The 24747-nt window shown below is 40.6% G+C and overlaps 1 protein-coding gene across 1 annotated transcript in view; it reads right to left on the bottom strand.

Annotated features, from left to right (window-relative positions):
• Sipa1l1 (signal induced proliferation associated 1 like 1) overlaps positions 1-24747 on the bottom strand; it is a 367944-nt gene that overhangs the window by 50241 nt on the left and 292956 nt on the right. Inside the window, 3 exon segments of the mRNA XM_047538302.1 lie at positions 7032-7301; positions 12717-12991; positions 13611-14184. Of these exon segments, the coding sequence (XP_047394258.1) occupies positions 7032-7301; positions 12717-12991; positions 13611-14184 (1119 nt within the window).

Here is a 24747-nt window from a genome sequence, read left to right as displayed (position 1 = left end):
CCCTGCACGGACACCCTGCAGCTGACAGCTGACGGACTCGCGGGGCGCGCCCCTCCACCCTCCCGGCTGACAGTTCTAACAATATGGGGCCGACCCTGCTTCTCTTCCGGGATTTCACCTTCCCACCAGCGTGAACTTGTACCCTATCAGGAGCCCAATAGAAGAACACAGCCAACCAGCCTGCGCCTCGTCACACCCCCCCATTCCCTCAGCATATAAATACCCCTGTGAACAATAAAAATTTGCAGCTTGATCAGAACTCCTGTCTTGCTGTCACTCCTTGTGTCTCTTGTCCCTTCATTCCTTCTCTTAGGTTCGCCGTCCCCGTTGATGTCCCTCAGGTCGGGACACCAATCACCCTGCTCCCCAACATCTCCTCCCTTTATATTTATGCTTTTCCTTAAAACCAGCCTGTAGAACCTTAGGCAGGATGCAGATGTTTCAGGGTCACCTTCCTGTGCCTTATTATCAGTCTCGTGTGGTGTGGCCAGCAGCAGAGAGCTGGTGTCAGGCCTGAACACTTGGGTGAAGAGTCCCCTCCCCTCTGCTGACCAGCCCTAAGTATACCCTTCCCACTTCATTATTTCACAGTAACTGCTTCTGCAGGTCAAATGGAAATAAAACCCACTTTCCTCAGCAATTTAATAAGCAGATACCAAACTGCCATTCTGTCACCATCCTGAGAGATTTTCAGGAGAGAACACAGAACTTAGACCATTCACTGCCCAGGAAGGTCACAGCAGGATACAGCTTAGATCTGGCTTCTGGGGAGGCCTTCATCATGTCTGGTATGTGTGTAGGTGGGAGGAGGAGTAGGGGGCCCTGAGACCACTGTGGGTCTTATAGATCTTTGCACAAATGTGTGACTAGGCTAGGTCACCCAGGGTGGTCCTTACATAATCTGCCCTTGAGCTGGGTAGGACGGCAAGACCCAGCTGCTGAGTGTGCACAGGAGTGTAATTCTTTAGTGACAGGTAGGACCACACTACTGTACACCACATCGCTATTCTTTCAGAATACAACTGCCTATTCCAAGATCATCTCTAAGTCCATCTCGTTCTCACAGATGGTCTTTACAGAATATCCCATGACCTCTGCAAATGCACAGTTCACCAGGGATGTATTTAGCACAGTAAGCACCCTGGATTCATCTTGTGTTTCACCAAAGTGAACCACGAAACTGTCATTCAAGACAACACAACTTACTCATGGAAACATGTTGGCCCAGGCGGGGAAGCTCTATACGTCCTCTCACTGTCCTGTGCATGAAGCCTGCACTTCTGGGAACTCCAGAATTTCCAGACCAGGGTTTCCTACAACCAGGAGGCTCTGCAGGGAGGAGGCTGTCATGGGAACGCTGCCCCAGGATGAGTATAAAGCGGTTTGAGGAACCACTTGTAAGCAGCTCAGGAGACTGAGCTGGGATCACACTGGAGCACGCCCTGTCATGCCTGGGCCACTCTGGAGTGTGTAAATGGAAGCTGAGAGGTACGCCACGTTCACACTGTGGTGCCCATTTTTGGAATGCCTGGATAGGGACCATCACAGTAACGCCATCTAACAACGCCACCTTGCACATTATATTGACTCCGATTCCAATGTGGACACCAGAGCGCACCGTTCTCACGAAGAGAGGGAAAAAGGAAGCTTTGGAGTCTGGGTGACTTCAAGTCAGGCTCAGCCCTCTGCTTTTCTACTTTATCTCGATGACAAATACAGAACTAATGCAGTTCCAACAAAAACTTACACAGGAGATTCAATCAAGAACTTGCATTTCACTTGGAGTCAGTTTAGACAAGTTTTATCAGTGATATACTTTTAAAATAGGAGTACAGTAGATTAGCCAACAAAACCCAACTTAAGTCTAGCTTTAATGCTATAGTTTTATTATACTACCAGGTATTTTGCTTTAACCATCATTTAATTTTTATAAAAAGAAACCATTTTATTTTCTCCTGAATTGATTTAACTTCTGTCCCCAGTTATTCATTGGAAGCCTATTAAAGGCCAGAATCTGTGCTTGGTCCCTAGAATACAAAGACATATAAGACAGGCTAACTAAGTTGGAAAAACGAACAAATCAGAATAAAATGAAGTACAATAAATTCTGTGAATTAAGAAGGCATTTGGTGATGTCAGCATTCTCAGTGGGGCAGTTAAGGTAGAGATGGGAGGACAATGTTTTGAAGAAACATAAAGCAACTTAGGAGGCTCATGGGAGGTAGGCTGTGGAGAAGAGGGCATAGAAGGTGCAGCAGGGAGAGTGGCATCTAGAGCAGCCAGGTCCACGTGGCCCTTCAGGAAGCAGGTGTGCAGCTGACAATGACAGGAACAGGGTGAGGGAAGGTCAGCAGGCGAACTCACAGGGCTGTCACCAACCATGCGGGGCAGTGGGGACTTGGCCTTGAAGGCTGTGCAGAAAGAACCAAGGGAGGGAGGCAAGGAGGCATGGCTTGAGTATGGTCTCCATTTCTATTTAATTACCTTCTGGCAGGAAGCTGGTCACCATATTTGGAGAATTTTGGCAACAATTTAGGAAAGGAAAGAATCTTATTGTGAAACAGGAGCTCTTGAGGCAATGGCAAGGAGGAGACTTGAAAAGGAGGAAGTCAGCAGAGGCCAAGGACTTGGCAGGTTAAGGGTGAGGAGTGGGGCAGGGATGAGAATATTTGGGAAGTTGGTTGTGAATTCCAGGTCTGCTCTGGATAGTAGATGTCACTATCAGATGTTGTAGATGGAAAAGCCATTCACCAAGGTGAGAAGGAAGAGATGGAAGGGGGCGGGCTGGACTCAGTTTGGGCTTGTGAGTGCAAGATATCTGTGTGACGTTCAAGTGCAGATGTTCAGTAGACAGTCAGGCACATGGACATGAAAAGTGAAAGAGAGGCCAAGGGAAAATAGATAGAATTAAGGAATATTCCACACATAGATGATGGCTGAGGTTACTGAAATGAATGACCACCTAGATTGACTGCAGTGCGGTATTTGAAGAAAAATGAGTAAGTAATTATGAGGAACACAAAATTTCAGGGTGACGAGACAGATATAAAGAGCTGATGACATGACAAATCAGGAATAAAGTTTTGGAAGACAAGTATATTCATCAGCCTTGCTTTACTACCAACAAATATCTGAGACAGGCGCCTTATGAAGAAAAGGTTTATTGAGCTCACAATTCTGGAGGTTTGAGGCCAACATCAGGGAGCGCCAATGGTTTGGGCATCTGGTGAGCACAGCACTCACGGAGGGAAGGTTTGTCAGAGCAAGTGCTCACATTTTGAACCATGAAGCAGAAAGAAGGGACAGGAAGGGTCCCTCAATCTTCTTTGAGGGCATGCCCCCAGTGACCCAAGGACTGCCCACCAGAACCCATTTCTAACTAATACAACCCTGAGGACCAAGACTTTATATGGACCTCTGAGGGATGCTCATTGAAAGCACAGCAACAAGGAGACTGAAGAATGAGGCAAAGGACCTTTCAGCTAGAACTGACAAATACCCAATAGCTTTAAAAATATGGAAGTCAACATGGACCTAGTCAGAGTCTCAAGTACCATGATTTAAAGACCGTCATGTCAAATCATGCAACCATGACCCAAGTAGTCAGTGTCTGGTGCACCAATAGTTCAATGTGATCTAAAACCTAACACTTGAATAAAGGTTGATGATAATTTCATTAAAAAAGAGAGAGAAAGGAAAATTATTTTGTATGCTAAGATGCCTGCTGTTTATCCCAAGTCCTTGCAATGGTGAGACTTTTTCAAGCATACTAATACAGATTAGAGTTTTATCACGATCCTGTTATGTTTAAACACAGTAATGTATCAAGTTCAGTGTGTTACAGTCAATTATTTTTATTCCAATCTTACCCTTAAACTCTAGACAAACATGAGGCAAAAATAGCAATTGCATCATGTTACCTGTTTTTGTTGAATAAATGTAAACTCGTTAATGAATACTACTCCTGCATAATATAAAATTCTGTAGCCAGAAGGCCTACCTGAGGAGCATAAAACTCTTCATTCAAACCAAACAGAATTAGATTTTAGATGGCAAAAGGGTCATTTGTCCTGACATGTCAGCTTCTCTTAGCAATGTGTAGAGAATACTGTCCTCCTGAAAAATTCTTACTAAAAACTCCAAACACCAACATAGTTTCTTAAATCATAAAAATCCTGACCTTGGTGTTAAAGGAAAATAATTATTTATTCCACAAATTTTTAAAAACTGTTCCTAATGACCTTTACATTTGAGATTTGGTTTATAATAGAAGAAAAACTCCTTCTACAAAGAAGCAATAAATGGCTATTTTCAGCCAGCATGGATTCTGTTGGACCTGGCCAAGGTGAACAGAGCAGACAGACTCAAGCAAAACACGCAGGAGACTTGAGTTGGCAGCTACCTTCAGTTTGAGTACAGTTAAACACGACTTTCTGAGGGAGGAAACAACTGTAAGGTAAATTTAAGGCAGACCCCTGGCATTTGTTTTGAATACTTAGCATTCATTCAAAAGTTCCATACCATACTTCATAAATGCCCCATGCACTAACACACATCAGCACCAGGGCAGGGCTGGTACACAGGGGAGAATCGAGTGGATGGGTGTGCCCCAGCCAGGGGACATCTCAGCTAAGATGCTTTGTTTTAAGATTATAAAAGGACTACTTAAACTTTTCAGTTGTATTTTACCACATTTCAAGGAGATTATATTTCAAGGTAAACTTTCTGAACCTGGGATTCATGAGGGACTTGAAGTGTTCCTAATGAGTGTCATCAATATACTCTATGCCCCAATTTTCCTGAATTCATAGCAAAACAGTTTCCCAAGCTGTACCTTATACCTTGGAGTTAAACTTACAAAGGAAATATCGTGCTACTAAAAATTGGGAATGACGCGGTAGGAAACTGAACTCTACATTTTCACAAAAGACAACTACCCTATCTACCTAATTACCAAACACTTCAAAATGAAGATGACTCAACTGTGAAGCCCTTGTCCAGTGGACTCCAAGAATACCTGAAACTAAAAAACCTGAGGGGACAGAGAGTAGTGGTTAAATAACCCCAACCAAGGGCAGCCTCACTTTCGCCACAATCATCTCCACAGCCCGGAGGGTCACTAGACTATGCCTACGATCTGGGGTAAGCATCCAGTAAGATACACTTCCCTCTACGCAGAGTTAAGAAGAACAGCACACGCAGGAATCCCCTCTGGAATGCAAGGGCTCCTCTGGAAAAAACCGAGTCCCACGTTCCCTAGCCCTGAAAGCTGCTCACACTGTAAGATGACAATTAGATGCAAATAATACTTTCACTTTTGGAGGTCAGTTTACTGAACTTTTGTTCAGCTTCAGTTTAGATTCAGTTGCAAAAATTAAATTCAATGTGGAATCAAAACACATTACACTATTTTATCACATGGAATACTATATAAAGGAAATGACTCAATCACGTTCCCTGGTGAAAACCTCGGGACTGTTCTGCAGAGGAAGAAAATAGCCCTGATGGGGAAAAGCACTCCTTCTCTAAACAATGGCTTCCTAGGCTCATCTTTCAAAATGAGGGCCAAACCGGGAATTAGCATTAACACACACCTCGGGAAGAGCCAAGTTTAAAATGTGTAGAACAAAGAATTTATTCAGAGATCTCTTGGATGCTTTTCCTTTTCAAAAATAATGAGAGCAGGAAAAGTCCAGAATCAATTTCAGGTGAGAAATTTTTTTCTGAGATAAACAGCAAGGATCTGAAATAAATCTCTAGGATTAAATGAAGAATTTTACAAAGACACCTTGTTTTGTGTGTTTGTTTCTATGAATTATACTCCATGGCATCCTAGTTAAGAGACCGGCTTTTATGCGACAGCTCCAAAGCTAAACCAAGAACATGGTGTACGAACTCCACTTCCAGCTTTCTGCTCCCCAAGGGGACTGATGACTACAGAAGCATGTATGGGGACGTACTCCTTGGTATCCTGTTCTTGCTTGACTTGGCTTCTCAGATGACTTCCTCGGGGATTCTCTTCTACCCAACATAGCTCCTGGGACACAGCCTTCTCCCTCGCTCTGAGGGTTTCCACGAAAAATCCTGAGATGCGATCAAGACAAGCAGAAGTGATGTGGAAAGGACAGTGGATGGACAGAAAGTAGCAGTGGTCTGCTCCTAGCAGGTGACCAGATTATTCAATTAAACTATTTCCTTCATTGGCATACATGATTTGAGGTAACTAAATTCATAGTGCATTTAGTTAAAATTTTATGGCCAACTGTTAATCACATTTTGAAAGTCCTTAATCTTGTTTGATTTTAGGCCTTGATGCTACTTCAAGATGCTGCATCTCACTGCTAGCTGCAGACAAAAGTGCTAGGGCAGGCAAGTGCAGAGCCGACCAGTTACTTTTGTGCGGGAATCTACCGATGTTCAATTTAATAACAACTTTGGTTTCCTACACTGTGGGATCCCCCAGTTCCTTTCCCTTTGTCTTTTTGACTCAAGGTTGGTGTTTTAATCTATCCCTGTATGATACCTTCGCCCTCCACCCTCTTCTACTTTCAGAGCAGTGGAAATGTTTGTGTTATTCCAGTTTTCCTTTCTCAGAATTTTTTAATAAAGTGAGAAGAAACACAGATATTCAACCCAAGATCTGCATTCTGTTGCTCCCATCATGTCATTCGCCCCAACAATCAAGACTGTCAGAAATGATAATATAGTCACTGTCACCTCAAAGAGTCTACTAAATTTGAAACCATATGGCCACTAAATGCACAATGATGACTTCTGTTGATAATCACATAGAAATTAACATGAATAAATAGCAAAACATAAATAAATACCACTGCACAGGGCCTAATGTTTTGCTGGGATGTGTCCTCATGTACCCTTATGGCTTTGGAATGTTACCATGCTTTGAAAACCACTCACACATGCATCTCAGCTTTGATTCTTATTTCTAGCAAAATCTGGGAAGGACTAGGGCTGGTGAGTATGGATCTGGTGTTTATTTAAATTTCGGAAACCTTGGGAGGTGCACTCACCGCCTCTCTAGCGGGCGCCCGTCACTGGAGATGCTCCGAGGAATGTTGGCGGCTCTTTCTGGAGGAGGCATCTTCCCATCGCCTTTCCCAGCATTAAGCCGTGAAGTCATGGGACTCTGTACCTGGGATGGGACTTGAGGGGAATGAGGCCCCTTGTTGGCATTCCGCTGCCATTTGTTGTTATTGCGGAAGGGAAACTTGAACTCATATGAAACCCCTTCATTCATGTTGTACTCCATCACCGGCACGCGGTAGGTCTCAGAACGACTCCTGTTAGGGGAAGGCGCAGGGAGAAAACAATTAGCACTGCTGCTTCTCATGGGTGGGACCACACGGATCCTCACTGACACTTAAAATGGATCCAGAACTTCATCTTCTGCCCCTGATCCTCTTTCAATCTTTCAGCCCTAGAATTATTTTCCTTTCAAAAACCAGAAACCCAGGAGAAGTGACCCTGCTTTCCTGTATGCAATCCCAACTGCTGAGTCTCTAAATACCAAGAGGACAAGGTCACCCTGGGAGTGGGCAGAGCTGCAGAGACCTGAGGAGGAAAGGGCAGTTGACAGGGGAGCAGATCCTAAGCACACGGCCTTTATGGAAATAAGCAACTGACTCTGAATGTCCCTCACTGCACATCACAACAGGGGTCTTACAGGGGGGTACAATTTTAAATTGGTTGGGATCCCGAGAGTAAAGAAGTTAAGGCAGGAGAAATCTTGAAATCCAAACCAAAAGCTTAATTTAGCTGAGGAGGGGGAAAAACCCAATTATAGAAATACTAAAATTATTAAATCCCTAAGGGACGAAGCATAATATGAAATCAGACTTTATATTTTTAAAGAAAGAAATCTCTCGTAGCAAGGCTGTCCCCAGGCAGTAGCCTGCGTGAAATTAACCGCAAGTGTAAATGTTTTGCCATTGTACCATTTTGTGCCACCATCTGAAACACTAAACCTTAGGAAATCTGGAACCCACTTTCCATTATTTATACCCAAATAATGAGGGGAGGTACTGTCAGATATTTGCCTGACTGACAAATTCTATTCTCACTAAAGTAATAACTCAAACCATGTGTTTGAATTTCATCACTAAGTGGAAAATGACTTCCTTTCTTAAAGGAATGTGAAGGATTGGGGTACAGGTGAGCAGATTCAGAAAGGAGGTTCACAGAGCAACTGTGACCTTCATGAGGCACTTGAGAGGTAAGGTAGGGAGGGTCCACAATCTCACTGACCAAGACCAGGGGAATGCAAACCACACAGATGAGCCACAACTCTAATTTTAAAATTTCTATTAGCCACAGTAGAAAGTAAAACAAAACTGGTGAGATTATTATAATATATTTAATGTAGCCTGAGATATCCAAAATGTTATCATTTTAACATGTAATCACTATTGAAAAATTACAGAAAATATTTTATGTTCTTCTCTGTCTGACATGCATTCCACACTGAGCTAAACCTCAGCCACCTGCCATTTCTGCCACTTCTGACTGCCTTTTGTAGCAGCGGTAACCACCCACTGGCTTCCTGGTCTCTTACTTATCTGTACAAAACACAAGAATGATATATGGAATCAAAAAGTGGATAGTGCACTGAAAAACAAAGACCAAAGTTGATTTTTAATATTCATACATGTTCCTGAAAGGATTTTCATTCTATCATTTGAAGCAAAATTTTTGTGTTGAAGAATGATAACTATAATAAAACAGATATAATTGCAATGTGTCTGACACTAATCTAGCCACCCTATAGCTTCTCTAAAGTGGATACTATATCTTCACTTCATAGATGAGGAAATGGAAGGAGGCCTGGAAGGATTAACTTGCCCCAGTTTATACAGCCAGGAGGTGGCAGAGGGGGGTCTGAACTCTCGAAACGAGTCTACCTGCAGGCCAGTTTTATTTTAGTCGCTTAACTGAAGAACACCACTCCAACCCCCCGACATTCTTCAATTACAGTGACTATCTCATCTTATTCAAGATATAGCCTATGGTCAAAAGGAAAATTCAACAACTTTTATAAACTAAATTGAAGAGCTGTGGTCAGCAGGAATTATAATCAAATGGTGACCTGCCGAAACCATAAAATTAACTGCTCACTCTCTTTTTCAGTCTTTTTATGCTTTCTTTCATTTCTTATTCTCATTACTTTCTCCTTCCTTAATCACTTAACATGGGGAAATGGCTGAACAGTGTATTGAACAGAAACATTACAACACTGGACTCTTGAGTCAGAAAAGTCTTATTTGAGGACAGCCTGGTCTTTAGAAGTCACATGACTTTGGCTCAAAACAAACAAAAAAAACTGCAATTTCTTTCCACCCAAATTTTTTATCTAAAAAATGAGACCTGAATCAGATAAATCCTCACCACCCTTCTAGGTCTACTGCAGTATGCTTCAGCACTATCGTACCAAGAAAAACCTTCCGGACCTGTTCTTGTTTAAAAGGTCACTTGATTACAAAATCCTCAGTACCAAAAAAACTATTTGGTCTTTTTATGTAACTTGTTTGTTTTTAGCTCTTGAATGGTCCTTGATTGCTTTCTTTAAAAACCACAGGCTAGTGGCCCTCACAGAATAAACGCTTGTGACTCCCAGGCAATACCAATGTTAGGGCCTGTTTCATCTGTGAGTCAAGTATTTTTTATCTTACCAAGAGAATGACTTTGAAAACTCAGAGGTCACAGACTGATGGTCACAGACTCAGGGGTGATGGAAGCAGGTGAGGGGCCTTTCCAGCAGGACTGCTTCGCTCAGGCTGTGCTCCCAGCTGTGCTCCCAGCTGGTCCTGTTCCCGCTTTGGACAGCGACAGTACCCCTAGCCTCCTTCTCTTCATCATTTCAATGGAAATGAACTTGCCATGAGCCAGTTTGTATTCTCATGTTAAAATACAAACGCAGGGCTTGTATTCCAGTTGCCATGAGGATGCCTGTGACCCCCTCAGCCCCTGGAGGCCTGTTCTGCCTCACTCAGGAGTGCCTTACAGAATGGCTGACAGAGAAGGGAGAGTGACTAGTCAGAGAGGCATTAGTTGCTAGGAAAATAGCAGTGGGAGTGTAAAGTGCGGAGGAGAAGACAAAACGACAGGAGAGCATCATCTCATTTTGCTGAACACCGGACAAGGTGTTAACGCTTCAACAGGTTCCCTTTGAAGCCACTTCTAAAGGGAGGAGGAAGAGCAGGCTTCCAGTCCTCCAGAGCCATGAGTGCACCACTTCCCGCCGGCCTGGAGGATGTGGTGGGAGGAGCTGGCAGTGGCTTTTCTGAGGGAAGCCACAGTGAATAGGGTAGAGGATGGCGGCGGACACTGGGCCCGTGCCGAGCACTGACCCCTCGCCCAGCCTCTGGCCCCAGCACTCAGCAAGCCCGCAGCAGCAGCCTGCTGGCCACGAGGATGGCAGGAAGGCCTCCCAACAGTGCCGGCAGGGGAAGACAAACGCAGCTCACTTGCTCCGTGCTGGAGCAGGAAGACAGGCCTGCAGGAGTGGGCTGTCCAGCCCCCCTCTGCCCTCAGAGGTGTCATGGTGGTAGCCTGAAGCTGGCCATGGTGGGAATATTTACACCACTGGAGTAGGCAGTTTTCTCTCCAACAGAAAGCCAGTTTACCAATTAGTCCCTGTGAGGTGCAGTGTGTAGGCAGGGGTCTGCAAGCACAGAGGAGCAATCAGACCCTGAAGTTAAGACCTAACTTTGCCAGATAAGTTCAGGAAATAACCAACTTTTCTGAGGCTCAGTTTCCTTTAAAATGAGAGCGACAATAATAACACTATTACCTCAGAGAATGGTTTTAAGAATTAAATGCAATTATCCATATAATAGTAATTTTTCTAGGACCTGGCACATTAAAGTAAACCACTCAGCAATGTTACTTTTACCAACACACCAGAGATGATAAACCTAGTCTAGCACATTGCTGTGGATAAACCACCTCGTATCACAGTTTTATCTATCCAGTGCCAGGCCTTCTGACCCATTTGTATAGTAACAACTATTCACGATTTCAGTGTCAGTAATGTTGCCCTGTCTCTCCACACTCACACCAATGTACTTCCCTCTTCTGTTGCCCCATAAAAACTTGGGAGCCGAGGAATAAGGCCTTTGAGCAGCTAAGACAGCAACACAAGGTCTATGGGCTTCATCTTTGAGAGGACTGCCCTCGATCGACAGCTCTTAACCCTGTGTAAGTAAGGTAGACAACTCACGAATCTTGGTGATTTTCTCCAGTTTATAACTGCCTGTTTAGAGAGACCAAGGACAGCAGACAGGCAGCAAGCAGAGGCGTGCAGGGCACTTGCAGAGTGTGCTAGGTGGGAACCCCACTGCCTCCCTGAGCCATGTTTTGTATCCTGGCTTGGGAGAATACTAAATAAAAGTATCAATGTTGTGGTGCTGCTGCTGCTGCTGGGGATTGAACCCAGGGCCTTGTAATACTGGGCAAGTGCTCCATACTCAGCTACATCCATAATTCTTAATGTTAATGATGATGTGCTTGAGGAAACCAAAAACTGCTAATGGGTTGATCAGCTCTAGTTAACCAAGGCAGGGCATGCATGTAGGGCAGTTTCAGAATATTACCACTCAAAAAAAAAAAAAAAAACGGAAATAAAAAATGATAAGGGATTTTACTATATTTTGACAGGCGTCTAAACCTTGGGTCATCTAAGAGATAAGCAGTATTAGGAAGTGCTATTCTGAGCAAAGTGTGGGTATAAGTGAAGTACAGTTAGGTTGTCATTGCTGCTTACTTTTCAAAGCACACAAATAACCAATCCCAACTGTTCACATTCTGCCATCTGATAACCATCAACTGATGCAAGATCAGGCACAAGGAACGGTCATTTTAGGAAGAAATATAATAAATAGTTTTGTCTTGACTTTAGAAGACCTAAGAATTAATTGCCAAAGCTTAAGAGAAATTCTTAGAAAATAATGGTTAAATAAATAACAGATTTAAAAAAAAAAAAACCAGCAAAAATAGCATGTATAAACCCAAAGGAGAAACCAAAAAAAAAAACCAGTTGATTAAATTTGTTCCATCAAGAACCCTCCCCAGAGGCAAAGAAATTAAATTTTCGACAGTGCTGCTGGCTTGGCAGGAGCCGGAGAGGCAGGAGCGCCTGGGCTTTCCCCTTGGGAGAAGGCCGGAGACCAACTGCCAAAGCACAGGAGCAGCACCAGCACATCTGAAGCCAATTCCCGGCACAAGCAGATGAAGCCAGGAAAAAGCCTGTAAGTCACATTCAGCTGTCCAGGCACAGGGGCAGCTCAAAATAATACTCTGAGTTTTGGACAGCAATGAGTTACAAACGGAAGAGAAAGTAAGCTATGAACCACGAAAGAGAAAGATCTGAGAGGCGGAGTTGCTGAGCACCTTTTAGTGTTAAGTGGCCAACGCTTCTCAGCTATTGGTGCAAGATGCTTAAAATGGAGACCTCTGCAGCAGCAACTTAATAAATCCAGAGATATCAATCCTAGAACTAGTCTCAGTTATTCTTTCGCTACTGCTGCCACGTGCTGAAAGGGAGCTGTGTCCTAAGTCTGACTTTCCATGCAAGAACTTTAAGATGACATGTAACCCACTGCTCTTCCCAACACCCTATGTCCTAACCTTCTGGGAAATGTTCTACGTGGTACACAAACCCCACTCTCAAGTGTCAGCCTCAGCTGCCAACTCAGACCTACCTCCGTGGGGTGCAGTCGTCATGGGGAGGAATGATGACAACTTTCACTGTGACGGATGTTCTCAGGAGATCGATCATCTGCTCATGGCTCAGGGTGGCCACTGCCACCTTGCAGATTTCCACCAGGCGGCTGCCCTGCCTCAGCCCTGCCTGCCAGGCATAGCCATAGGGCTCCACATCTGCCACAATGCCCTCGTAGTTGACATGGAAGCCAAGCTGTCCTAGCCCATTTCTTCGCAGAGTCATTTCCACTGATTCACAACCTTTTGAAACAAACTAGACAAGGAAATCAAAGGTATTGGGGTTTAATGCCATAAGATATTAAGTGGTGGTCATGGACTTGGAAAAACATTGCAAGCAGGGTTATTTCTGACTACCCTACTGCCAACTGAAGGGCAGGCTGGTTAATTTCCCCCTTAGTAGTCCCTATTCATTAGGACAAAAGGAGTGTATTTGTTGCATCCAGAGAATTCAATGCTTTTCCTGAAGTTATAAGGACACCTCTAACAGAGACCTAGGGAGTTGGCAGCAAAGAAAAATTATTCTGATACTCATCTCACCCTTAAAATACTCAAGGTAGCAGATACTCACACAACAAACTCTTTTCAACTACTTCTTCAAATTGACTGAGATGCAGTATCAGTAACCAAGGCAGTGGGATCAACTCACATGCAAGCGAACTTCCAACACAAACACACAGTAAATATGTCTTCTCCCACTTGTTCTGATACTTTTCCAAATAAGTGATGGAAAAAAAGACTGAGATAAACTATATGTCACCTCACATCAACAAAGAATTTCCAGACATGTTAATAAGCTTCTGTAATCTGAATCTAGTCGGTACTGAAAAGTTTATGAAAGAGAAATTGCATTTGTGTGGAAGGAAAAGACTTACCTGCAACCTTCTGACAATTTCTTTGATATCCTCGTTGCTGACAAAACTCTCCACTGAAACACACTCTCCTCGCTCATAGAAGATTTTGAGGCTGGTGTCAGTGGAAGTCCACCCTAGCACATCTCTGCAGGAACAATTGAAAACCACACTCTTTGTTTCCTGTTCGATGAGGACAATGAACTCATTGGAGACCCCCAGGAGGCAGTCTAGCTCCATAGCCTTGGTGTAGTCTTTGGCCCGGACTGCCCACACGATGGCCCCCATGCTACTGAGTTCAGCTCCTGGATATGGCTTCGACTTTTCCTTCTTCTTGGAGGCCAGAGAGATGAACGGAAACTTGCCAGAAGGGTCGATAGGGGTGTTGGTAACATTCTTTTCTGCAAGATCTTTCAGGTATTCCTGGCGGGTGCGAGTTGCCATGGCCCGAAACTTTTCCGATTTATGAGCAGCATTTTCTGCATTAATCACTTTGGCCAAAAGGAAGTCCCTGAACACGTTTGACTTGGGGAAAGTGACCCCTTTAGGGATGGGAGGTCCAAAGGAAGGCACATCTCTGGACCTGGTGACAGCCACACTGACAAAGCAAAGATCAAAGGCAAAGAGGTGTGTCATTATTTCTCAGTTTCACATTATGAAAATAAAGTATATTTTCAAAAAGACAGGGCTGGGGTGAGGTGAGAGGTAGAGCACTTGTCCTGGGTTCAGATCCCCAGGACTTAGGGTGGTGGGGGAGACATAACTCAAAAGAAAAATAACCACTCACTTTCCCATGAGAAACAACACGCATTTCTGCTTAGAATAAGTGTACTTTTTTATTCAACTATATTTAGGCTTTGGAGAACGTGAATTATTAGTTAAGAAAAAAAAAAAAAAAAAAAAAAAAAAAAAAACCCTGAAAGTTTTAAGGTAGAACGTTCATTTCTTTAACAGATAAGATTAAGATTACACATATATAACTCCATAACAAATTACATAATATTTTGCACAGAATAAAACTTGTATGTCAGAGAAGGAGTTTAAAATGTACATAATTAAACTGATCTATGACATAAAGGATGATATAAAGAGTGAAATCAGAGTTAAAATTCAGCAGATCACTTTTAAAAGAGAGAGAGATTCTGAAAAGAAATCAAGCAGAAATCCTCAAATTGAGGGAAGCAATAAACCAAATTAAAAATTCAATGGAAAGCGTCATCAACAGACTAAACCACTTGGAAGAAAGAACCTTAGGCAATGAAGACAAAATATATAATCTTGAAAATAGAGTTGACCATGGAGAGATGAGGTTAAGAAACCATGAACAAAACTTCTAATTATGGGATAACATGAAAAGACCAAATTTAAGATTTATTGGGATAGATGAAGGTGTGGCAATACAAACCAAAGGAATGCATAATCTTTTCAATGAAATAATATCAGAAAATTTCCCAAACCTAAAGAATGAAATGGAAAATCAAATATAAGAGGCTTATGGAACCCCAATGTAGTTCTTTAAATAAAAATAAAATAGGGCTGGGGATGTGGTTCAGTGGTTGAGTACCCCTAAGTTCAATCCCTGGTACCTGCCCCCCATCCCCCCCAAAAAAAGAATATAAGCAACAACAGATGTTGGCGAGGATGTGGGGGAAAAGGTTCACTCATACACCAGTGACTGCAAATTGGTGCAACCATTATGGAAAGCAGTATGGAGATTCCTCAGAAAACTTGGAATGGAACCACCATTTGACCTAAAGGATTTGGTTTATACCCAAAAGACTTAAAATCAGTATACTACAGTGATGCAGCCACATCAATGTTTATAGCAGCTCAATTTACAACAGCAAAACTACGGAACCAACTTAGGTGCCCTACAACAGATGAATGGATAAAGAAAATGTGGTACATATACATAATGTAATATTACTCAGCCTTAAAGAAGAATGAAATAATGGCATTTGTCAGTATGGAACTGGAGAATATCATGCTAAGTGAAATAAGTCAATCCCAAATAATCAAAGGACGAATGTTTTCTCTGATATATGGACACTAATTCACAATAAGGGGGGCCTAGGGAAGAATAAGAGGTACTTTGGATTAGACAGAAGGGAGTGAAGGGAGGGGAGGGGGTTTGGGAGTAGGAAGGACAGTAGAATGAACTGGACATTATTACCCTACGTGCATATATGATTACATGACATGTAACTCTACATCTCGTACAACCAGAAGAATGAGAAGTTATACCCCATTTATGTATGACATGTCAAAATGCATTCTGTTATGTATAACTAATTAGAAGAAATTTTTAAAAAACAATAAAACCTGTTTAAAATCTGCATTTTGTTTGACTAGGGGGAGGTTACTATAATCATAAAACCTTTCAGAACACAAACGTGCCCACCATTTCAGATATGGTAACCACAAGCAAAAAGCTTATAATGAAAATATAATAAAATGCCTGACATATCAGAAAAGAATTAAATTTTTAATCAAATTAAACATTATTTGTTGTCCCATGTGTGAGACATTATGCAACCAGATTAAAAGCAAAATTTTAAAATAAAAATGCTGAATAACAGAATGATTTATATGACGGCAACAGTGCTTAAATCATATTTTTAGATTGAGCTATTCTTTGGTCCAAATTCTCTACTTTTAGTATATGATTCTGACAGTGTGAGAAAATTTTTCATATATATGTGTGTACATATATATGTATATATACACACACATATGTATACACACACACATACACACATAAAAACATAAGGCTAAGAAAAGGACAATAAGAACATCTAAATAGCCTATTATTTTAATCTTGAAAGAAAAAATACTAAATTTCTCCTACAACAAGCTAAATTGAAAGGGAGAGATTAAATGTTTTATATCATGTTCTAAAATTACATGTGACAATCTTGCCTGAGTTTAAGATGGTAGAAATGATGATTCTAACTCATCAAACAACCCTCTTTCCAAATTATTTTAAAAGTCAGTTATTGAATTGCACTAAGTATTAGGGAAGTGACATAGAATCCATTTCTCCTAAACTCCCGGAATAGAAGCTTAAAAGTGTGCACCTTTCGAATTAAATTAAAGAGCTCTGTCTCATGTTTTCTTTATTTTATGAAGGGTCTGCTTTAAGATATTCTGTTTTTCTTTTCAAAAAATGAACATATCTTAAGAAAACAGGATGAATAAAAATCAGCAATTTTAGTATACAAGTTATGTTTCAGTGGAATGGAAAGCTACATTACATTGTCAGATGTTATGGAATTGGCTAATTGTTGGTTTTCACAAGTTAAGAAAAAAAAAAAAAAAAAAACTACCTGGTTTACTTTGTGACAGAAAGGCTGTGAGCAGGGCTCCATATTCTGCTGGAGAGGAGTTCTGCGGAAAGCTCTGTGTGCATGCATCGTGCTTAATCACCCCTGTGTTAGAAGGGCGATTCTTCTTGTCTATTATGCACTGCCTGGATTGAATGCTGACAGCTGTATATTTAATTTGATCATGTTATATATTTTTTCTTGTGAAGTCAGGCAAAGATGCTGATATCCAGATTTGCTACATTTTCTAAGAGGAATCCTGTAAGGATCCAGAAATATTTAATATCTTTCATTTTAAAACTGGCAACTTCTTCTCTTGCTAATTTCACTCAAATTGCCATTCTTTCTCAGGAAACAGCTGTGATTTTATTTTAAATAAGGAGAGGAAAATTCTTAGCAGGGGGTGTGATTATGAGTACATCCATCTACTTACCCCCAAACCCAATGGCTTTCTATAGATCTATTTATTAAGTGATAGAACTTTAGACAAACATATACTGAAAATCCACCAATAATTAGAGTTCTAAAATGAATGTGAAGGAAAGAACTGAATCTTTAACATGTAATTATCAATGATTCACCATGGTAGGGAAGTAAGTGACACAGACACTAAAATCAGCTTTGCATTATTAGAAACAGAATCCCTGTAGAAGAAGATGAGGAAGATGATACCCTAGAATGCTCTTTTCAAATAGAGTTTTGTTTTGGATAAATCTAACTTTCAATGTTTCTCCAAGGTTAAAAGCTCATTAATTTATATGCTACAAATTCTGCACTCTTGATAATAAAAGAGTTTAAGTTAAATAGAATATTTTGCCATGATAAAAAAAATAAGCCTGTTCTAAAATTTCAGTTTGCTATATATAGATACTTAAGACATATTAATTATAAATGGTTCTTGCTATTTTTAAAAGCAGATTCCAAAAGACCTATGCTTGGACACACTTGTATCAGACTAGTTTGCAATTCTGTATTTTAGAAATAGTACATTCTTAAAAATTATAGCCATTCCTTGTTCACCTAGCATTGTTAAGGACCAGGACATTCTACCCAAGAGGGTTATCTAGATGACAGAGGTTGAAACAGTTGGGGAAAGTTAGTTCTGGAAGGGAACTTGGGGAAGTCAGTGGTCTTCAAACTCTTCCAATAAAATTTTGAGTTTCATCTTAAAATCCATCTCAATCTTGCATTCTTCCAAGGAATATTTGTGTCCATTTTAATCTAAAGTATGTTTTCCAAAACTTTTAAGAACCACCAAAGAATCAGCAAGGTGTCCTGTGTTTACCTCTCCATGAATAGCTGGTATTACTAGTAGCACCCTGCATTTCCACAGCAGAGGACTCAAACCACTGGAAGTAGTTCCCACCAGACTGAGTTTCTGGAGGGCTGAGCCTATGATATACTGACTCTTGATCCTTAACATTAACACAGTGCCTAGCACATAGGAGGAGCTTGATGAATTGCTGACAGACAATTCACTTCTTCAAGAAACAGATGCAGAGGAGTGAAATGGTATGTACAGAGTTGTCAAGATGGTGCCAGGGTGGGAGATAAACTCCGAGAACACACTTGACAGAACACACTATTCCCTCTGAGATAAGGTTTCCAAATCCATCCCCATGGATCTCATGACCTGAGACACCACTATGAGGCTGTGTCTAGTTGGTTGGGGCCATGTAACATTTGGTGGCATCAAAGACCTTGATGAAGTAATGGGTCTTGATACTCAATTTCAAGTTGATACGTAGGAATGCTCCAGAGACATCTGAACAGAAGTCAATGGGAAAAAAAGAAGAATAAGACACTTGAACTTTGAAAGCATGGAAGCAACAATAAACAGTAATTTCTAACCCCAACTTTAAAAGAAAGAGGACACAGAAAAAGTCCGAATGGTAGAGGCTCCCTTCTTGGAGCATGAGTCAGAGCGCCATCTTGGGGAGTTTCCCAAGAAAGTGGACCTGAGCAAAGGATGGGAAAGATCAGTGGCAGAACAATCGTAAGCCTTTCAATCTCTCTTTGAAGAGCATTTGATTTCTGACAGTACTCATTCACCCAACATTTCACTGAGTTATATGCTAGGCATTGTGTCAGTGTTGAGGATCAAAGGGTGGGTATGTCATAGGCTCAGCCCTTCAGATATTCAAAGTCTGGTGGGAACTGCTTCCAGTGGTTTGAGTCCTTTGCTGGGAAAATGCAAGGTGCTACTTGTAACCTTCTGTAAAAGGCACTTTAGTCCTGGCAGGTCAGGGGAGCCTTCTCAGAATAAAGGAAAGCAGCACTTCATCAGACGAAGGAGAGGCAGATGTGTGTCAGGAGAGGCCTCCAGTTCAGAGAGCAGAGTTACAAGGCACAGCACATACATTCCGGGGAAGTGAGGGAGCGATACAAAAGTGAGGTGCCAGTGGGGAGAGGGGTTGATAGCGCTGCCGGAAGAGACTGAGGCAGGAGAGGCCAGATCTGAAGGGTCCAATGCAATAGGCTACGATAGGGAGTCTGAACTTTTCCCTAAATGGTTTTTAAGCTCAAAGAATGACAAATTCAGATTTTTATCTTAGAAAGGTCAGTTGTACAGGATAACAGAGTTGCTGATTAATTATGGCTTGACCTTCTGAAAAAAATTTCTACCACTAGGCTTTTTCTTCTTCTTAAATGAACCTTGCAAACTTGTTTTTTTCTTCCCCTTTTCATCTTTGTGGTGCCAAGGATTGAATCCAGGAATGCTCTACCACTGAGCTACATTCCCAGCCCTTTTTATTTTTTATTTCAGACACAGAGTCTTCCAAGTTGCCTGGGTTGGCTTTGAACTCGTGATACACCTGCCTCAGTCTCCCAAATCCCAGAGATTACAGGTGTGCACCACCACACCTGGCCTGAATTCATTTTTTTTTTTTTTTTTTTTTTTGCTTTTTATAAGAGAAGAAAGAGGACAGACAGGACATTGCAGGTACTTATATCATATTTCTTTACTTATGCTGAATACGTATTGCTGGATTTTAAGTAGATGTGAAGCAATCCTCCACTGCACAGAAAAAGAAATTTAAGATCTAAGGAGTTTCACAATCTGATCTAATTCCAAGTGCTTTTTGAGTTACATTATACTGACTCTTCAACATTTATTATATTTCAACCACTGAAAACAACTTTTCTTTCTGAGAGAAGTAACATATTTTTACCTTCCTAAAAGTAGCTACTGACCAGACCAGAATTAGCATTTGTTTTGAAGACTCAGGGTCATTTTTACGACTTATTACTGTGCTAGTCTTAAAATAATTCTTAAACTTGATCAAATAGGGAGCCAATGGTCCCATTTCCAATTGGGTAAGGTATCTTAAGATTTTCTTTATAATCTTTTTGTCTAGGATCCAAATAAGGTCAACGCATTGCAATTAATTAGTTCATCTTTTAAATAATCTTCCATTTGAAAGATTCCTCCATGCACTTCGCCTGTCCTTTAATGTCTTGCAATTTAGCTGTTGAAGAAACTGGGCTGTTGATTGTTTAGAGTTGTCCAGAATCTGAAATTTGTCAACTACAAACATGTTCCTATGTCTTTTCCATTTCCTATAAACTGGCCTAGAGCCTTGATTGTATTCATATTTAACTTGGGGAGAGAGGGCACATGACTACCTCATAGGGGAGGTTGTGTTCAGCCCTTATGAGGCACACATCTTTTTTTTGTGACGTTTGCAGTCTTTGATGATCAATGCCAGATCCATTAACTCATTAGTTGTTGAAAACTGGTGATATTCTACACTATTTTCACAAAGTGAGGCCCTCAATGGTGAGTGGAGCACATTTGGTCATTTGTCCTCAAAGGAGATGACCCAGGTGACTGTACTTATTGAACCTCTCTATCTTTGATGTGAATACTTTCTTTGCATCTCCTCTAATGATAATCACACACTGATGTTTTCAGCACATTCTTGCTCTTTGCTGCTCCTTCATCTTTTTGATTTGCAGCTTCTAATCTGCTCTATCAACTGAGATCACGCAATTAAACTTACTGTAATGATACAAATAGAACAACAGCGCAGAAGGCTCTTTGATCAGTTACAGGGTAAGCATTGTATGCAGACTTTGTGACTGATATCAGAGTCCTTGGCTATGTCATGGCCATTTGAGGTTATCTGGCTTCTAGAATTAGTGTTTTTCCTACACTTTCCAATCCCCAGGAAGGTTTCATGACACACTATTTCAGGACCTTAACTCTGAATTGACTGTAGGAATTTTTCTTTGCTCTCCAGTTAAATCTCAGGGTTTAGAATAGTGCCTGGAACATACACAGAGTACGGGACCAAAAAACTAGTGAAAAATAAATGATAACAGCAACAACTTCCAAATGTATCTTTCTCTGTGAAAATTACCTTGCATAGAGACACTGGGTAAATTTTCCTAAAATTCTACATAGGGTTTTCTAGATACCCTGAATTCCAAGGGCCTCTACTGCCACCTTATAACAATAGCCTTATAACAACAGCCTATCCTGACCCTGAATTTCTCTACATTATTATAACAAGATGTTTCCCTGAGAAAAAGTTTCCAAGTTCCAGACCTCAGGCATCAAGTAGGTATCAACTAATGACATATGAGCATATATGAGAAATATTTGAGAAAATTGAAATCAAAAGGTTTTAAGTGATAGAAAACATTTGAATTTCTATAGTTACATCACATAGGAATAAAGTTAAATTAGAATAAATCAATGTATCTCTAAATTTTACCACCAAAGTACATCTAATGCAAGAGGCCTATAAATTCAAATTCCTGCTAGTCTGAGGAATAGTTGAAATATGTAAAAAAATTTATAGCTGTGAAAGTTCTTTGAGAACTCCATTTTATCTTAAAATTGATACAATCTTCTATTCTGCTTTGTAATCCATCTATTTTCATAAGAAAATAAGTTCCTCCTCACTGCCTCCCCTCACATTAAAGGCTGTAAGAGAATTGCCCTATTTATTCTGGGCCTCCAAACACCTCCTAATAACCTGTCTCATTTGAGAAGGTCAGAGAAAATTTTGAAACCTAAAGTTTACAGTAGGAAAAAGTCATTATTTTATAATTTCTTGTGATTTCTTTTAGTGATGTTACATATCAGTACGTTCCCTTGGATTTACTAAAGGACAAAATCCCAAGCTGATAAATCATGTGTGGGCTGCAGTCAAGCTTGGCAACTAGGAAATTTCAGACACATCTGTGTGGCATGAGTAGGGGTATTCAGTGTCCAACTCTTGGCAAAGAGCCTCATATGATAGGTTAAAAAGATGTGCTCTCTAAGCAACAGATTAAAAGTAAGAGAAAGCAAAAATCATGATTTCAGTGATAAGAACAAAACAGCAAAGCACCGAAAAAGGCCACGACTCCTGCCCCATTAAGCAGTGTGCTTAGACTTGTGCTGTCCATTATGGTGGCCACTGACAACATGCAGCTTCTGAGCACTTGAAATCTGATTAGTGTGAGCAAGGAATATTAAATAATATTAAATCTTAATAAATACAAATTTTTTAAACTGGCATTTAATTCAACTGAATATTTTTTTAAAAGTGTGTCTTGGAACAAACTGGGTGTGAAAATCTACTTTTTCAATTGAAAGTTTTATGAAATCTTAATACAGATTGTGTCCACTGAAAATTTAACATCCTGAGATGTGCTGCTAAGTCTAAAATGCACATCAGATTGCAAGACAGCCCCAAAAATGTAAATGTTAAAATAATTTTTAAACTTTAAAAATCACACAAGTCCAAGTTGAAATGCTAATACTTAAATATATTTGGTAAATAAAATATTAAACAGGATGAAAAACAGTATTAAAATTAATTTCACCTATTTCTTATTATTTTTAACAAATCTATTAGAAAAATATAAAATTAATATGCGATTTGTATTTGTTTTCTTTTCTTTTCTTTTTTTTTCCTCCCGTGGTACCAGGGATTGAACCCAGGGCCTCATGTATGCTAGAGAAGCACTGAACAGCTCAGCTATGTCCACAGCCCTGGCTTGTATTATATTTCTGCTGGACAATAATGATTCAAACAAAAGTTTGAAAAAGAACAAAATTTCTTTAGAAGAAACTGCCTAGTTTTCCATTTCCCAAACTTCCTGGTGCCCATTCAAAAAGGATTTAGCTTTCTATTTACAAAGCAGTATGAAGTCTTTTGCATGAATCCAGTAGATAGCATGATTTAAATGCTCAAGTTTTTTTTTTTTTTTTTGGCTTGGGTATTTTCTAAATGAAAATAGTTATCCACCTCAATTACAGCCAAATGTTCTGTGCTTATTTATTCATTCTACAACTACCAAAGGAGATTTCGGAGACTATGTATTCGGTAAGAGGCTTCAGATGTACATCTCCACTATCAGGGTTTCCACCCTGGAGCCTAGGAAACTGAAGACCTCCCTGGTCCTGAGTGTTCATATAGATTCAAGCATCTGAGAAATTCTGGAACATAACTGTGTGTCAAGAATAGGTACTGCAAAAGCCTACTTTCCATTGTTTGTGAAAGAGAGAGAAGGTGAGGGGAGGAATGGAATGGAATGGAAAAATAAAATAAGGCTGGGGATGTAGTTCAGTGGTAGAGTGCTTGTCTAGCATACACAAGACCCTTTCGATCCCCAGTCCCCCCCACCCAACCACACACACACCCCTAACTCTGCCCAACATGAGCCAGTTAGCCTTCAAGAAGTTATCTAGTCATTGTGTACTTAAATTTCATTGTCTGAAAATGGGGATAAACATGGTACCTACCCTCACAGGTTTTAAAGATTTAAGTGAGGGAAAAGGAAGGTACTGGAGAATGAGTTTGATCAAATTATGTTATGTTCATGTGCAAATATGACATAATAAACCTCACAATTATGTAAAATTACAATGTGCCAATAAAAATAACTGTTAAAACACACACACACAAAGAATGTATGAGCTAATAATCACAAGTGTAATTTTCATCCCAATTACATATAATACAAAAATAAAGAAAATGTACACACACACACCAAGATTAAACAAGGTAATACATGTGAGGTAGAGAGAGTGGTACTGAGCTTAGAGGAAGAGCGTGTCCACATGCGTCCTGCGATGCAGGCAAGGACAGCAGCAGTCAGCAGCAGTCCAAAGTGACCTTTACTGATTCTGTCCCTAAGCTGCTTTACTCCTAGAATTAACCTGCATTACCCCTAGAATTAAGTAGTAGTGGACCTCACAAACTCATTATCAGTCTGTGATGGCCACTTTCTGTGCAGGTAGCTACATGACTTCAAAAATGAATATACAATATTAACAAAGCCTAACACCCCAATTTTAGGATGGAAAGATAGGCTAAACTTTCATATTTTGGAAGGTTCGATGTATATTAGGCATGTTTTACAAATGCCAGAATAGCCTTACCATTCTTGGAGTTCCATCCACGTCAAGAGAGCATGACAGATCCTATCACCTTTAGATCCTATCTCCTTTAGTAAGGCCTCTGAGAAACCTGCTTGAATTCAGATACTCAAGAGATTGGTCAACAACTGACACTGAAGTAGTTTTGACACATGTTTAAGAAAGCATGGAAATGCCTCAAAGTTTCTACTTAGAAATGACAGAGTAAATCAAGAAGTTGTAAGCAAGCGGTCAGGCTTTTTTAATAACAATAACTTTTAAAAAAATGAACTTCTCTCTCCCATTTGTTATGATAATTCTTCTTTGCTTTTGCTGTGTGTGTGTGTGTGTGTGTGTGCATGTGTGTGTGTGGGTGAGATATATAATTAGCACCATGAGTGATTAGTTGGTTAGTGACCAGATGGTATGGATGAAGGCTATTGCCTAAGGAGGAGGTGCAAATGGAAACAGCAGTGCCATC

Source organism: Sciurus carolinensis, chromosome 2 (genome assembly GCF_902686445.1).
Source record: "Sciurus carolinensis chromosome 2, mSciCar1.2, whole genome shotgun sequence".
Taxonomy (NCBI): domain Eukaryota; kingdom Metazoa; phylum Chordata; class Mammalia; order Rodentia; family Sciuridae; genus Sciurus; species Sciurus carolinensis.
This window is presented reverse-complemented; position numbering and strand designations above follow the sequence as displayed.